The following is a 14,846-nucleotide window of genomic DNA, read 5'->3' on the forward strand; positions in this document are numbered from 1 at the left end:
CCACTTACAAATAAAGTCTGACTAGAAACAACAGATTGAAGCTGTATATATTTTTAAGTGTTGCTTCTAACCACAATGTAAGTGTTAGAAGGGAGGGGAGGAAGCATATGCTGTTGTTTATGGTGGACCTGTACCAAGGAACAGGATTTTAGATTCCAGAGCTTTCAGGCTGGCAGCTTTTATAATAGAGAAACTAAACTGGCACCCAAAAAAAAGAAAAGAAAAAAAAATTAAAGAAAAAAGCTTTTTTAATCTGTGTTGAAAAACAAATGACTGTTGAGGACATTTAAAATAAGTTAATGTTATGAACTCAAAATTCTGCATATGGATTCTGTCAATTAAATCTCCCCCCCTTTTTTTAATTTTAGATATAAAACTTAAAGATTATGGAGCAGAACTTATAGAAGTTTCAGATAATGGTTGTGGTGTAGAAGAAGAAAACTTCGAGGGGTTGAGTAAGTTGAATTTTTTTCCTTCTAATTTGTTTTAGAGCCTCCTCTACCACTTCTCGTAAACTTTTAAAATGTAATGTTTTTGAAAAAGATACTTGACCCTTCCACAGAATAAATATACCTTCAAGAGTTGAGATGAAGCTAGTTATAGGATGACTTGGTGTCATGTTAGTGGTATGTACATGTATGCAAGAGACCTGTATCTAGATTGTGCATGGAACAAATACTGGTGATGTTCATTTTCTGTGAAGACTCAAGCAGTTAAATTTTACAAGTATGACAGCTTTTTAAAAGTGACCTTATAACCTTGAATATTTGCTTAAAATAAAATTAACATTGTATCTTTGCCTATAAATATTACAATCTGGCTTTTAAGTGGTCCAGAGAGGGTTACAGAAATACTGTGTAACACTAAACAAGCATGTTTAATCAGTGCAATTAAAATAGTGGATTTTTTTCCCAGTGAATTGTTTGCAAAGGATCCGTGGACCAATATTTGTTCATTGAATCAATTTATGAATAATTTGGATAAATAGCTATATTTGAGAATTTCACGCACATTTTGCAAATGAAGAAAACTGTTGAATTACTTCTTTATCTTGAATAGTTATACTGTAAAAGTTCTTTGTTTTTTCTGGTAATTACAAAAAAATGCTTATATAAATCAGTGTTACTTTAGAAAGATGTGGTAGAATTATATATATTATAAATATGTTTTTCCAGCTTTGAAACATTATACTTCTAAGATACAAGATTTCTCTGATCTAATATGTGTCGAAACATTTGGATTTCGAGGTGAAGCTCTGAGTTCACTGTGTGCATTAAGGTAATAATATTAACCTTTATTAGTAGAAGTTTACTGCTTTACAGCAATACTAATATTAAATTGACAACTATGGCTTCAATTATCAATGAAACAAGGCTTTGGAAATTTGTAACTTGCTTTTTCCTCAACTGACAAAAACAATTATTTGCTGTTCAGGAATATCTTATTTTTTAAGTGGGTAAGTGCTGTAGAATTAAGCCATTTATGTACTACAAAAATGTAGTTTAACAGTTGTTAAACAGTTGTTAAATCCAGGCACAGCAAGTAAGGCTAAATTAAAGTTTGCTATAACAAGATTATACATAAATTTACCTTGGCTTGGTAATCTTCCCTTTTAAGACATGTTTATTAATATCCATGTGTATGCAACCAAAGTCTGATGGGTCTTATGTTATGTGGCTGAGCAGCAAGCAGGGTTACCCGTCAGAAACATTTTTTTTAAATGATCTTTGTCATGTATTAATACTCCACTGAGTGTCTTTGCAGGGATGATTCAGGTAAGTAGTGTTTCTGCCTCTTATCCCAAATCAAATATTGGTGCTTTAAATGAAAAATCCAGTTTGTTTTGGAACAGCTGTAGGGGCCATGCAGTTGAGAGAGGATACAGCACATCCTGGAAAGGCAGCTGGAGAACCAGCAGAATACTTCAGAGCACAGGCACAGTGATGCCAACATTATTAGGATATTCTTTAATCTAATGTGAAATTACTCCTGGTCCAAACAGGAGTTAAAGATCCTCAGTAACATTCTGCCTGTGTCAGTATGAAGAGATGTGGTGTTTGGTCAGAAATCTTTTTGCATTGATGTAACTAAATTTATATTCATATAAACTTATGTGCAGACAAGTCTTCAGTCTGTAAGGCTGTTACTTTTTAAGGCCCTGCTTCAGCAAAACCATCCTGTTAAGTATGTGCCTAGGCATCTTTTTCATTATAGCCCAAATTAAGAAAAAAAGACCGTTCAGATTTGAAATGCAAAAGCCTCAGGCTGTCTTTTGGTGCCTTTAATGTGCCATATCTTTTATTGTAAAATCAGAGTTTTCTCATGTGACGTGTAATAACCTGATGGATTCTTTACTAGTTACTGAAAACTATAAACATTCTGTGTCTGGTGTTATAAAAAATGGATGTTTGTCTTTGTAATAGTGTAATTTTGTATAAGCTGCCACTAACTTATAAAAGGGATAAAATTTAGAGGTCTTTACTGAAATAAGTTCATCTTGGCCAAGGCTCATGTATAAACCTTCAGTGTAGTACGATATGACTGAAAAAAAATTGATCCAAATGTCAGTGACCAGTAAACCCTTCAACATTTTTCAGTCCTTCTTTTAGCTGTTAGCTCCATATAAAGTGAACCAATCTTCTGGATAACTAACAAAACAGATTCTCTGATCTTGCAGAGCTGTATCTGACCAACTAATCAACAGTTCAGCTTTTAAGTAATTGACTGGTCTCGTATTCAGAGGTTTAAAGCTAAGCATATGCACAAGTCTTTACAGGGTTGAGGTCCATGTTTGCAAAGCATAGAGCCTCTAGATGTAAAGCACTTAAGGCAAGATATTTCTTCATCAGTTCACTATTTTCCAGCTTTGTTACTCTTTAGGAGAAATTTTAAATCCACATTCTAAACTAAGTGTTAGAAATGATCACAACATTCACCTATGTGTACCAGTGATGTTACTATAGTGTGCGTTCAAAGAAAGAGCATAAACCAACAGAAGCAGAGCCCAACATTACAGTCTCTGCAAGATGTAATAGATAAATGCAAAATATAAAAATGCAAGGTTTGGCATTACAATTAGGAAGATCTTTATGATATGTTTAAGTATCACATGCATGTTCTTTGTAAAGAATAAGCTTTATTAAAAGCTGTCTCAGTGGTGCTGGTGAAATATGAATAGAAACGTCTGAGTTTTTGCAGGGGAGGGGATTGGTACTGGAGACTGGGTAAAGAAAAGATACTGCTTAGTCAATAAACTATTTTTTTCCCCTTCTCAAGTGATGTTACCATTTTTACTTGTCACAAGTCTGCAAAAGTTGGAACTCGTCTGGTATTTGATCACAATGGGAAAATTACTCAGAAAACTCCTTACCCACGACAGCAAGGAACAACTGTTAGCATACAGCAATTATTTTATACTCTGCCAGTACGGCATAAAGAACTTCAAAGAAACATTAAGAAGGTATGGCCAGTTGGAAATCTGTTTTAAAAAGAATATGGTGCCCAGCAAGTGTAAACCTTCTAAACAACAAATGCACTTAATTTAAATAATAAATTGTAATTCTTTCTCTTTCCTCTTGATTTGAGTTTTGTGTTGGGAAAGATTTGATTTGTTCAGTCATTTTGTTCTAGAACCCGATCTCTTCAATGCAAATAATGAAAGATTGTTTGAAGTTCTTTTCCTTTCAAGCTAACTTTAGTACTAACTTTTATTTTAAATACTGATTTCATACTTGTAAGGATAAGGACAATTTTGTACGGTTTGTAGAAGTAGCAGTTGTCTCGCAGTAAAGCTACAGAATGCTTTATAAAGGTAGGGAAAAATTATGGTATACCCCAAACCAGGATATCCTGCTAGTTTATTTTAAATTCTATGGTGTTTTTAAGTTTTAATATAATATGCCTAATTTTATTTTTTAATAGGAGTATGCAAAAATGGTCCAGATACTGCAAGCATATTGTATCATTTCAACGGGAGTTCGAATTACCTGTACCAATCAAGTTGGTCAAGGGAAAAAACACACTGTGGTATGCACCCCTGGGAGTTCAAGTCTGAAGGAAAACATAGGAGCAGTATTTGGGCAAAAACAGGTAGTACTACTGGAAAGAAATAAAAATGCAGCTACAAGTAATCCACCTTAATATGCAATTGAATACAGTGTGAATAAAGATCCTGTTTAAATCCTTATGTATACATTTATTTTAGACATAAAACACAGTACGTACTCCATTCTCGTAGCACACCCTACAGGTTGAATAAGCAGAGAGAATTTCCATCTTCCCAGGTTCTGTTTCTGGTTTTACTTGTGTAGCCAATCTGAGGGGGGAAGGGGTTAGAGAGGGGAATGATACAGAATGAAGGGATGTATACAATCCTTAGTACTCAAGACTCATTATGTTAGTATTGTAGCAGATGTCCAAGAAAGATGAAGAGCCATCATCTGTGCTTTTGGGGATTTGCAAAGATGCCCGAAGTCACAAATCTGAACAATAAAAATATTAATGTTTTGCAGTGTGGAAATCTCACTTAGGAGAGAGAGTTCTGTTTTGCAACCTCTCAACATGAAATTCAGTAGTTTAGAATTTTGATCTACCATCTTAAATGACATTCCAGTCAGCAGATGTTTATGTCTTAGTGATTAACAAAAGACTATTATAAATAGTTATCTCCAGCTGGTGAAAATAAGTAGAAAATAAAAACAAGCAGTAAAAAAATACTCTTGTCTTCAGCCCAAAGACATATTTAGGCAGTATTTTGACTCTGGTTCCTGGGGGTTGCTTCGGGGTTACGGTATGCATCTACCCCAACCCCTGTGTGGCCATTTGTGATATCCATGTAGTGGTTCTTTGTTCCTTTTTGGGAGTGAGCGCCCACAGTAGATGTTTAATAGGGTGTCCTGGAGGGCAATGAAGAACACGAGTCCAAAATCACTTGATGACTGAACTTGAACATACAGCCCTCAGGACACAAAGTGAGTTTGATACCCCTGAACTAAAATGTTAAGTTTAATATCCTACTTTGTAGTCCTTTTAATGCCAGAGTTCTTGATGCATCATTAAAAACTAGAAAAAGTAAGAGTGACCCCACTGATTATGTTAACATTTGTTATTAAAGGGTATTTTATCTGTGTTACATATAAGATATAATCATATTGGAAATATTTGGTTTTCATTCAAAGGAAGCTTTATTTGATACTGTTCACTGAGTGCAGGAAACTTGATTAAGTCATTTATGGCTGGGAAGCCGGAGTAAATGTTTTTCTGTCTCAAATTGGCTTAGAAAAGCCCATGTGGGTTTGATAGGGAGAGATGGAAAATTAAGGGCTGGAACTGTGTGATCACACACCAAGTAAGAAGAGTTAATTTAGACTTTGTGCTTTTGTGTGCACTCTTCAGCAGTGCACAACCTAGCAGGGGTTTGAGGGTAGTTCCGTCTTTTCATTTGGCTGAATTTTAAATATTAAAGCATTTTAAATATTAAAATTACCACCTGTGCTAAGTTGATTATGATTTTGACAGTTTATAAAAGAAAACAAAAAAGAAGATTGCATCTTTAATTCTATAAGCTCTTCACAGTGTCTGACCTAAACATGAATAAGAGGAAGAAAAGATTAAAAATCCCATTGAGCCCGATTCATTACAACTGTCTTTTAAACTTCTGGTACCAAAAGGAATAACTGGCAATTTAATTTTTTTTCAGTTGCAGAGCCTTATTTCCTTTGCTCAGCTACTTCCTAGTGAAGCTGTTTGTGAAGAATATGGCCTCAGCTCTGTTGACATGCCGCATAGTCTGTATACGTAAGTAGGAAACTATGTTGCTCTGACCAGAGAAGCATTTTAAGACTATCAGTAATTTTAAAGAAAGTTCAAAGTATAATATGTATTGTGGTTACTAAAATATTTAAGGACAGCACAATGGACACCTGGTATACAGTTGGGGAAAGTAACTCAGAAATAAGAGGTAGCTAATAGAGGTACATGGAGTAGGAGGGTTAAGGCTTATATTTCCTGCATCCTGGTCAATTTTTTTTATTTCAATTTTCTGTTGAATTAATCCTATATTGGAATTTTGAAATAGTTGTAAATTTATGACCAAATTGTACCTTCCCTACTAATGTCATTGTGGGGGAGGGGTGGGGAGAGGCATAGGTATAAGTGAGAACAGAATGTCTCTGACTTGTGTAATCAAATTCTTAAGCACGTTTTAATGAAATAATTTATAGTGGCTTCTGGAGGAAAGATTTTTTTTATTAAAACATCAGTGTTTGGGCTTATCCTGCTCTCAAAATCAGTGTCACGGTTGTCCCTTGAGTACTAAGGGAGATAATGAATGCAGCTTCATTTGAAGCCAGATAGTGTTCCTTTTCTGACTGGTAGAAGAGTAGATGTTGATCACTTGGCACATGCCAACCTGGGCTTGAGGAGCTAAACTATACACAGGTGTTTACTGATTCTTCAGACTAGTTTTGGCTTTCCTGTACTTTAGAAGTGTTCTTCCATTATCACAATGTACTCTTATCATGTTTATATTAAATAGCATTACAGGCTTCATTTCCCATTGTGATCATGGCGTTGGAAGGAGTACAACAGAGAGACAGTTCTTTTTCATCAATCAGAGACCATGTGATCCAACAAAGGTACAGTTCCAAACCATAGCGTTACTGATAATTGTTTATTTTAAACAATTTCTAGTCTAGACCTTGTCAGTATTATTATTCTTGAGTCCTTCACTTCTGTATCCTTAGCATCAAGATGGGTCAAGAGAGTCCAACAAATTGGCCAGATTGGCTTAATAATGCAAGTGCTTGCTCACATTTGTTTTGATATCTTCAGAGGATATACTGTGGGTGTTAAGGTCTAATCTTGTGAATAAAGATTTGGGTTAGATAATCCTTATCAACAGAATTAGAGTGAATAATAATACCTCTTACTGTTTCTTCACTTTCTATGCAGGTTTCCAAGCTTGTCAATGAAGTTTACCACATGTACAATAAACACCAATATCCATTTATTGTTCTAAATATTTGTGTAGATTCTGGTGAGTTCTTCTGATCATTTTCTGTTAACTGTTGCAGAAGACTAGAATAGATGAATGCAAAACAAACACAGTTTCATAGTATTTGAATTACTGGGGCATAAGTATCTATTAGATTAACTGAAATACTGCTTTTGATTGAGTTGAGAAGATGTTTCTAATCTGTAATTGGCCTTATTTGCAGAACTCCGGATAATTACGTTTCTGGACAGAGCTAGCAATAATAAAATATGTGTTGTAATGAAGAACAAACTTATGCAGGCAGTTTACACTGTCTTATTTGCAGACATAAATAAATGCAATGGAATAAAGAAAAGGAAAAATAAAGGAACTTCAATCCAAGGATGGAAGGAACAAAAATATTGGCTAAGTTAAGCTTTAAAATTGCTTTCCTTTCTTTTTAGAATGTGTTGACATCAATGTAACACCTGATAAGAGGCAAATTTTACTTCAGGAGGAGAAAGTTTTGTTAGCAATTTTAAAGACTTCTCTGATGGATATGTTTGGTAGTGATGTTAATAAACTTAACATCAATCAAAAGCTGCTGGATATTGCAGGTAGGTCTAATCTTAACAGCAAGAATCACTGTGGTATGACAAAATTCAAAGGTTAGATAAAATGTATTTTGAAGCATAACTTCCTAAGAGGAAATAAGCCTGTTGGTGACATTGAAATTGATGAGACCATTATAGACTCCTAGAATACCATTTGTAGTGAGACATCAGGGTGGGAGGATCTGGTGTCAGAACTGAAACTTCCTATTTATAATGTAGCTGCCATGTTATCTCTTTAAATTGTTAATTTTTTAATGGGAGCTTTAAAATAATTCGATATTTTGATGCAAAAGTACCTCATCTTCAGTCTATTGCTGATCTATAGCTTGCTGTATTTGCTTGTTTCTGTTTCTTCCCCCATCTTCCTCACTATTCATTTCCGCAGTGATTTTATTTGTTTTTTTTAATTAAGATTAACAGAAAATCTAAAATTAGCCTTGTTCATACTTGATTAGGTAACTTGAAAAAAATACTTCCAGAAGAAACCGAAAAGCCTAAGGCAGAAACATTGCTTGGTTCTGCATCTCAAAATCCAAGCAGGGAATTAAAAAGAGGGATGACTATTACCAGATTAAGGGAGTCGTTCTCACTCCATCAAATGACAGAGAGCAGCTTTGGGAGCCCTAAAAATGTGAAACAACAACACAGCCCCCCTAGGCAGAGACATTTGTCAGATCTTTCCACTTCAAGTCCTGTAAACAGTCAAAAATCTGACCCGAACAAGGAGACTGAGTGCTGGAGTGCAGTGGACTTAAACACACATACAATTATTGGCACAAATTTGAAGAAATTAGAAAATGACACTGATTCTGGACATGGTAGTACTTCTGCAGAATCAAATGTTAGGTTTAGCACTCCGGAAGTAGGTAGCTGCCTCAGCAGTGAAAGTACAGATGCTTCTCCTGATGAAGAATTCCATATATCAGATGAAAATCTCCAAAGTGGGCGTCTTGAAACCGTAACCTGTGCTGAGGAATCATTGGAATGTGATGTCCAGCTTTCAGGAAATGTATGTAAATTGAACCAAGTGAGTGATCAGAAAGAACGGAGAGGGTTCCTTCCAAATTCTTTCCCAAATATGAAGCGTTTTAAAAGTAAAAAAGAGGACTTAAAGGGAACTACCTGTCCAGAACTAAAGAATGCTCAGAACCCTGCGCCAGGACTACATGCTGATGTACTGATAAAAGTTCAAAAGAAAACTGTGACACTTGAGTTCTCAATGAACACTTTAGCAGAAAGAGTAAGAAAACTTACTCAGCTCCAACAGAAAAATACAGAAATGCTGAATTACAGAAGATTTAAGGCAAAAATTAGTCCTGGAGAAAATAAGGCAGCAGAGGATGAATTAAGAAAAGAGATACGGTATTTATACCTTCCTAACTTTTATTGTTAAGCAGATAATAGATGAAGTTAGTGAAAATGACAGGTTAACTGTATTTGCTGAAAAAGCCTTTATCTGTTGATTAATTTTGGAAATACAGGTTTGTAGAAGAAAAACTTCTTTAGTGTCCCCAGGGCCTGGAATAGACTCCCCCAGAGGTGGAGCATGCACCTACTCTAGACACTTTCAAGAAACAGTTGGATGCCTATCTTGCTGGGATCATTTGACCCCAGCTGACTTCCTGCCCCTTGGGCAGGGGGCTGGACCCGATGATCTTGCAAGGTGCCTTCCCGCCCTAATGTCTATGAAATCTATGAAGCATCCATTACCATATAAGCATTTTTTGGTAATTTGTTTAATCTGGTAGCTGCAGTTACTTCAGATGTAGATGCATGTTGAATATGGAAGTATGTGCAATAAATACCGAGTGCCACATGCATCACAATACATCTCTTGTAGTCGTTAGTTGGAGTGTGTAGATTGATATATCCAAAGAAATGCCAAACTTTATGAAAAGCAACAAAATAATTATCTGGGATAGTTTGTTATGTGAAGCCTGTAATTCATATTTATCTCCTCTAGTGTACGGTGAAGTTTTTGAGGGTAGAACAGCTTTGCAGATGGACCAGACTCACATTGGGAGGTGGAAAATGAGTTTGTAAAAATTACTTTCCAGCATTCAAAATTATGCCTTATCAGTTGTTCACAAGTTTTGTTCCCACTTTTTTTCCTCCTTACTTTCTACAAAGAGCAAAAGTATTTATTTTTAAATACAGTTCCTGAGTATGTTGAGCATTTTGTAGAAAAATAAAATTGAATAAAGTCCTTGCATGTTTACATGTGACTGATCAACATTAGATAATCTGTTCTGTTTTTCTAAATACAGTAAAGAGATGTTTGCAAACATGGAAATTATTGGTCAGTTCAATTTAGGGTTTATAATTGCCAAGCTAAAGTCTGACCTCTTCATAATTGACCAACATGCTACAGATGAGAAATACAATTTTGAGATGTTACAACAGCACACCGTTCTTCAAGGTCAGAAGTTGATAGCGTAAGTGTTTATCCTGTATTACCAGTTCTGGTCATGTTGAACTTCTGCCTATTGTAAAATTCTGCTGGGGAGAACCTTCAGTTTAGGATGATACCTGTGTAATTGCATTTGTCTTGCATCCTTTTGCTTTAGTTGGTTCTCCATGCTAATTGATATATTCTTTCTACTTTCAGTGACTCTTTCCTGGTAGATATACATCAGATTTATTGAGTAAATAAAGCTTAGAGTCAGACCTATAAGGAGACTTTTTTTTCCTTTAAGATACAGTTGGGGATCACTGGAAGTGTTCAGAATTCCAGCCTCGAAATCCCCCAGTATTTCTGAGCTTTATTTTTTTATGTTAAACAAACTGCAACCTATGATATTTTAAAGTCCTTCACTTACATAATTAAGAACTCCCAAATACACCATCCAACTTTTACACACAATATTTTAAACAAATGCCCTTAAATAAGTTTTTTCAGCTTTTTTCAAGTTAGGGGTATAATATTTAGATGAAGTTTAGGGCAGATTTTAAGCCAGTATGTAAAGAAAGGCAAATTCAGAAAAGGAGTACTAAGTATGGAGCAGCATATTGTTCAGCCACTCAGAAACTTTTATGTATCTCATTACTTTAAAAAATGAACGTGCCATGATGGTCACTTAACATAGACAAGAATATTTGCTTGACTTGTTTAATAAAATGCTTCTTTTCTCTGCTTTCCAGGATTTGTGCAGATTTTTTAGGCTGTGGTTAACATCTTATGGATGAGCATTTATATATAAAAAGTATAGCTGGAACAAGAGAAGTGTGTATGAAGGAAGGTGCTTTAGATCTGTTTTAATCAAAGCTTTTAAGTACATGCTTAAAACACAGCACGTGCTTAAGTATTCTGGTGAATTGGTTTATAGGACCTGATTTACACAGCCTTTTGAGTCTCTCTGTTGAGGTCAGTAAGCTTTGGATCAGATCAGGCCCTTAAAAGAGCAAACAAAGAGACCAGTGTTAACACCACTGGTCCTCTAATGGTGTGGGTACATACATAAAAGGGGAACTTTTCAAAAGGCTAGAAGCTGTTACAGTCATACGTGTTACATGTGGTCAAGTTGGGAATGATGCATAGGTAGCAGAACTGCTCTAGCTGTAACACTGGATGAATCAGCATAAAAGTTGGAGAGATTCTGCCAAATTTGTATCATTCCCAGCTTGTCCACACCTAACAATTAGAATGAAACAGCAACAGTTGCTGTCCTTCTGAAATGTTTCCCTTTTGAAACTGCTTCAAATGAACATGTGTCCAGCCCCTAACAGTTTAAATTTGCCTGAACTGAAAGGCTTTGTAGAAGCTTTCACTACTTGGCAGGTATAAAGCTAAATTTCTGCTGTTAATTTTATTGAGGTGCAATAGTGTTCTGAGATTTTATTAGTTTAGTTTTAATGTTTTACAGAGGTACTTACCTAGCACTTCACATGTTCAAAACACTTGAAAAATGTTAATATCCAAGGAATGCTAACCATCAGTTATGCTGAACATAAATCAGTAAGAGACCTAGAGAAATCAGGGAACTTGGTCAAGGCCATGCAACCAGTGAGTGTTGCAACCAGATTTTACTCTTCTTCTATGCAGTACAAACTGGTATAGTGGCGAGATACTCAAACTAGCTGTAAACGAGTGAAGTTGGGTACTAGAAACCATTTAGCTGCAGCAGCAGGGCACTTTGTTTGAGCTCTGGTATCTCTTTGGTACACAGTAGTCTGCACCATAGGTGACTCAAAATTGAGTTACCACATCAAACAACTTTATTTAGCCTTAAACTGTGTCTATTTTTTTCTTTCTTTTAGGCCTCAAAGTCTTAATTTAACTGCTGTAAATGAAACTATATTGATAGAAAACTTGGAGATATTCAGAAAAAATGGATTTGATTTTGTTATTGATGAAAATGGTAAGTTTGAAACAGAATTGCTAGAACTAGAAAAGTTTGTGATTTCCCTCCTCTTCTCCCTGCAAGTGGAGGATTCTGTTTATAACATTTATCAGGAGTTTCGTAGAAAAAAAAGAACATAAAAATTGCCATATTGTGTCAAGACAAAGGTCTGTCCAATTCAGTATCTTTTCCCCTGACAGTGGCAAATAGCAGGGGGTTTAGTGAAATACTGCCATGCCATAATCAGAAAAAAATCCTCTATGGTCTTTTAAAATATGTAATGTAAAATGGTGGATTATTTATTCGTTATCTAAGACATTGGCTTGATTTAAGGATTTGCTGTTAAATCTTATAGTCATTTTTTGGTGTTGATTCAATATGCTCAGCTGCCACTTCTAGAGATAGATGGAATTAATCTTCTGGAATTAGAAGGTTTTCAGATATTCAGGTGAATCTAACAAGCAGAGAAAGGAACTAGCATTTGGGATTTTTGGTTTCTGTTTGGCTTTAGCACTGTCCTGCTGTATGGTCACTTAAACTCTAAGGCTAAGTACAGACAGTCAAAAATCCCAAAGCTGAATCGATTCAGTGATTCTGGCATTCACTTTTGATTCTAGAAATGCAGCTGAATGCCTGCAGTAGCTCATACCAGAAGGCAGGGGGTGCTAGAGCACACCTCCCTGCTCAGCTGGAGCAGACAGCTTGGGTCAAGGCTAGACCAACCACCCTGCAAGGGGAGCTTGTGGGTGAAGTGCAAAGCATCCTGGGATGCTGAGGGACTGTGAGTTGACTTGCATCTGAAGCGTATATGGGACAGAAGTCCAATAAACTGATTTAACATAAATCAGTTAAGTCTGATACTACATCCATCCAGGTATATCTTAAACCGGCTTCAGCCATTTGAAAGCAGTTTACGTGCACTGAACTTCTGTTGTGTTACGGATGTGAATTGGTTTCTGATCACTTATACCAGTTTATGTATAATTTCTGTCCCTAGCCTAAGTGCCTTATTTCATCTGTAGAATAGGGTTGATACTGGTTTAAGTCACTGGAAACTGTGCGCGCATGGAGCTGGTGCTGGAGCTGTGGAGCCCGACGCAGTTGTTTGCAGCCTGCTTGCTGCAGCTGCCCAGAGCCCAGGCTGGCTACAAACAGCTGCGCCAGGCTCCAGACCCCAGTCACCAGCTCGGTGCTGAGAGCAGGGGAGAGACCAGGGTTGTTCTGTCTCAGGCCCCTCCCCTACTGCCTGCTTCAAGGCGCGCGTGCACGTGTCGGTACAGAGCTGATGCCTGGACTCTGGAGCCCGGCAGAGCTGTTTGCAGCCTCTTGGCGGCAGCCGGCCCCAGCTCTGGGTAGCTGCTCCCAGCAGGCAGCTGAGATGCTGCAAACCCTGCTGAGAGCAGCCTGGGCTCTGTCGCTGGCAGCAGCTACCCAGAGCCGTGGCTGGCTGTGGCATGCCGAGCAAAATGGCCTTATGTGCCATGTTCGGCACGCGTGCCGGGGGTTGCTGACCCCTGCTGTAGACTGTCAACTCTGTAAAGTTGCCCAGTTTTTCAGAAGTTGGATTTACCAGATTTTTTTTCTTTACTTTGGTTAACAAAAGAATTTCAGAAACAAGTACAGGAAGTCCTTGACTTGCAATGTTTCGAGTTACAACATTTCGCACTTACACCATTTCTAAATTGACACTTGGTTTCAACTTTTATGACGTCGGTTTCAACTTTACAATACTTGATCCAATGCAATGCCATGCCAGCAAACAAGTTCGCTGCATCGCTCATCTCCCTGGAGAACATCTGTCCAAACTTCCTTGGACACTTTCTTTAAGAAAGCAGACAAGACTCCAGAAAAACCTGCAGCCAAGTCTTGTGAGAAGAGTCCAGCCAAGAACTCTTCAAAAAGTCCTGCCAACAGCCTTTCAAAAAGTCTAGCAGAGTCACCTCAATGACATCCTTCCAAATCAATACGATTGCTATTTACAATATAAATACATTAATGTAGCTATATTACTCATCTATAATTGATCAAGTACAAAATTTTGGGGTATTTTTGGTGAAAATAGGGTATTGGGCCTTGGTTCAGAAACCAATCCCCCATTATAACATTGTTTCTTATGAGAAAATTGGTACCAAATTACAGCGTTTTGACTAAAGACACAGTTTTCAGGAACCAATTGTCACAAGTCCAAGGAATGCCTGTATACTTGTGCTAGATAAAATTTTACCATTTTATAACAACCGTCAAAAGACCTGGATAATTATTTCAATGTGTGTAGAGGTCACTCTCAACCAATCTTTACAAATAGTATGTTTCAGACTTTATTTATTTTTATTTGCAGTTATACACTGTTTCTTTAGCACTTTTTAAAACATCTTTCAGCTCCTGTAACTCAAAGGGTTAAGCTGATTTCTTTGCCAACAAGCAAAAACTGGACTTTTGGTCCTCAGGACATAGAAGAGCTGATCTTTATGCTAAGTGATTGCCCTGGAGTCATGTGTAGGCCATCCAGAGTCAGACAGATGTTTGCTTCTCGAGCTTGTAGAAAATCTGTGAGTACTCTAGTAGATTATATTTACTAGTAAGTGCTGTATATTCAGTTGCATGTGCAGTCTGATTTGTCTGTTATATGTACTGCAGTATGAGTAAATTAATGAATATTGACACAATATATTTGATTCTGTTCCTTGTCCTTTGCTCAGTTGTAAAAACAAGACACATTTCTCTGGTCTCTAATTGCATCACTGTGGGTGCATCTACACATGCCGTTAAGGTGACATGATGAACTCTGGCACCAGAGTTAGCTGCTTCCAGGTGCAGTGTCTGCATGTGTGCCTGGGACTGCAGCAGTTTGAGCCTGGACAGAGCATCCCTGGGCTGGCAAGGGATGTGGGGGGTCAGCCTCTTGTTCTGGGTGGCAGC

The 14,846-nt window shown here is 37.0% G+C and overlaps 1 protein-coding gene across 1 annotated transcript in view; it reads left to right on the forward strand.

Annotated features, from left to right (window-relative positions):
* The window catches only part of PMS2 (PMS1 homolog 2, mismatch repair system component), a 28,015-nt gene that overhangs the window by 7,050 nt on the left and 6,119 nt on the right, over positions 1–14,846 (forward strand). The window contains exons 3-14 of the mRNA XM_019512877.1: positions 369–455; positions 1,176–1,278; positions 3,277–3,460; positions 3,922–4,089; positions 5,699–5,796; positions 6,536–6,635; positions 6,952–7,036; positions 7,438–7,590; positions 8,043–8,949; positions 9,855–10,022; positions 11,845–11,945; positions 14,307–14,476. Of these exons, the coding sequence (XP_019368422.1) occupies positions 369–455; positions 1,176–1,278; positions 3,277–3,460; positions 3,922–4,089; positions 5,699–5,796; positions 6,536–6,635; positions 6,952–7,036; positions 7,438–7,590; positions 8,043–8,949; positions 9,855–10,022; positions 11,845–11,945; positions 14,307–14,476 (2,324 nt within the window). The remainder of the gene's footprint in view (positions 1–368; positions 456–1,175; positions 1,279–3,276; positions 3,461–3,921; positions 4,090–5,698; positions 5,797–6,535; positions 6,636–6,951; positions 7,037–7,437; positions 7,591–8,042; positions 8,950–9,854; positions 10,023–11,844; positions 11,946–14,306; positions 14,477–14,846) is intronic.

The sequence above is a fragment of the Gavialis gangeticus genome, unplaced genomic scaffold, assembly GCF_001723915.1.
Source record: "Gavialis gangeticus isolate Ggan-Ray unplaced genomic scaffold, GavGan_comp1, whole genome shotgun sequence".
NCBI classification, from domain to species: Eukaryota; Metazoa; Chordata; order Crocodylia; family Gavialidae; genus Gavialis; species Gavialis gangeticus.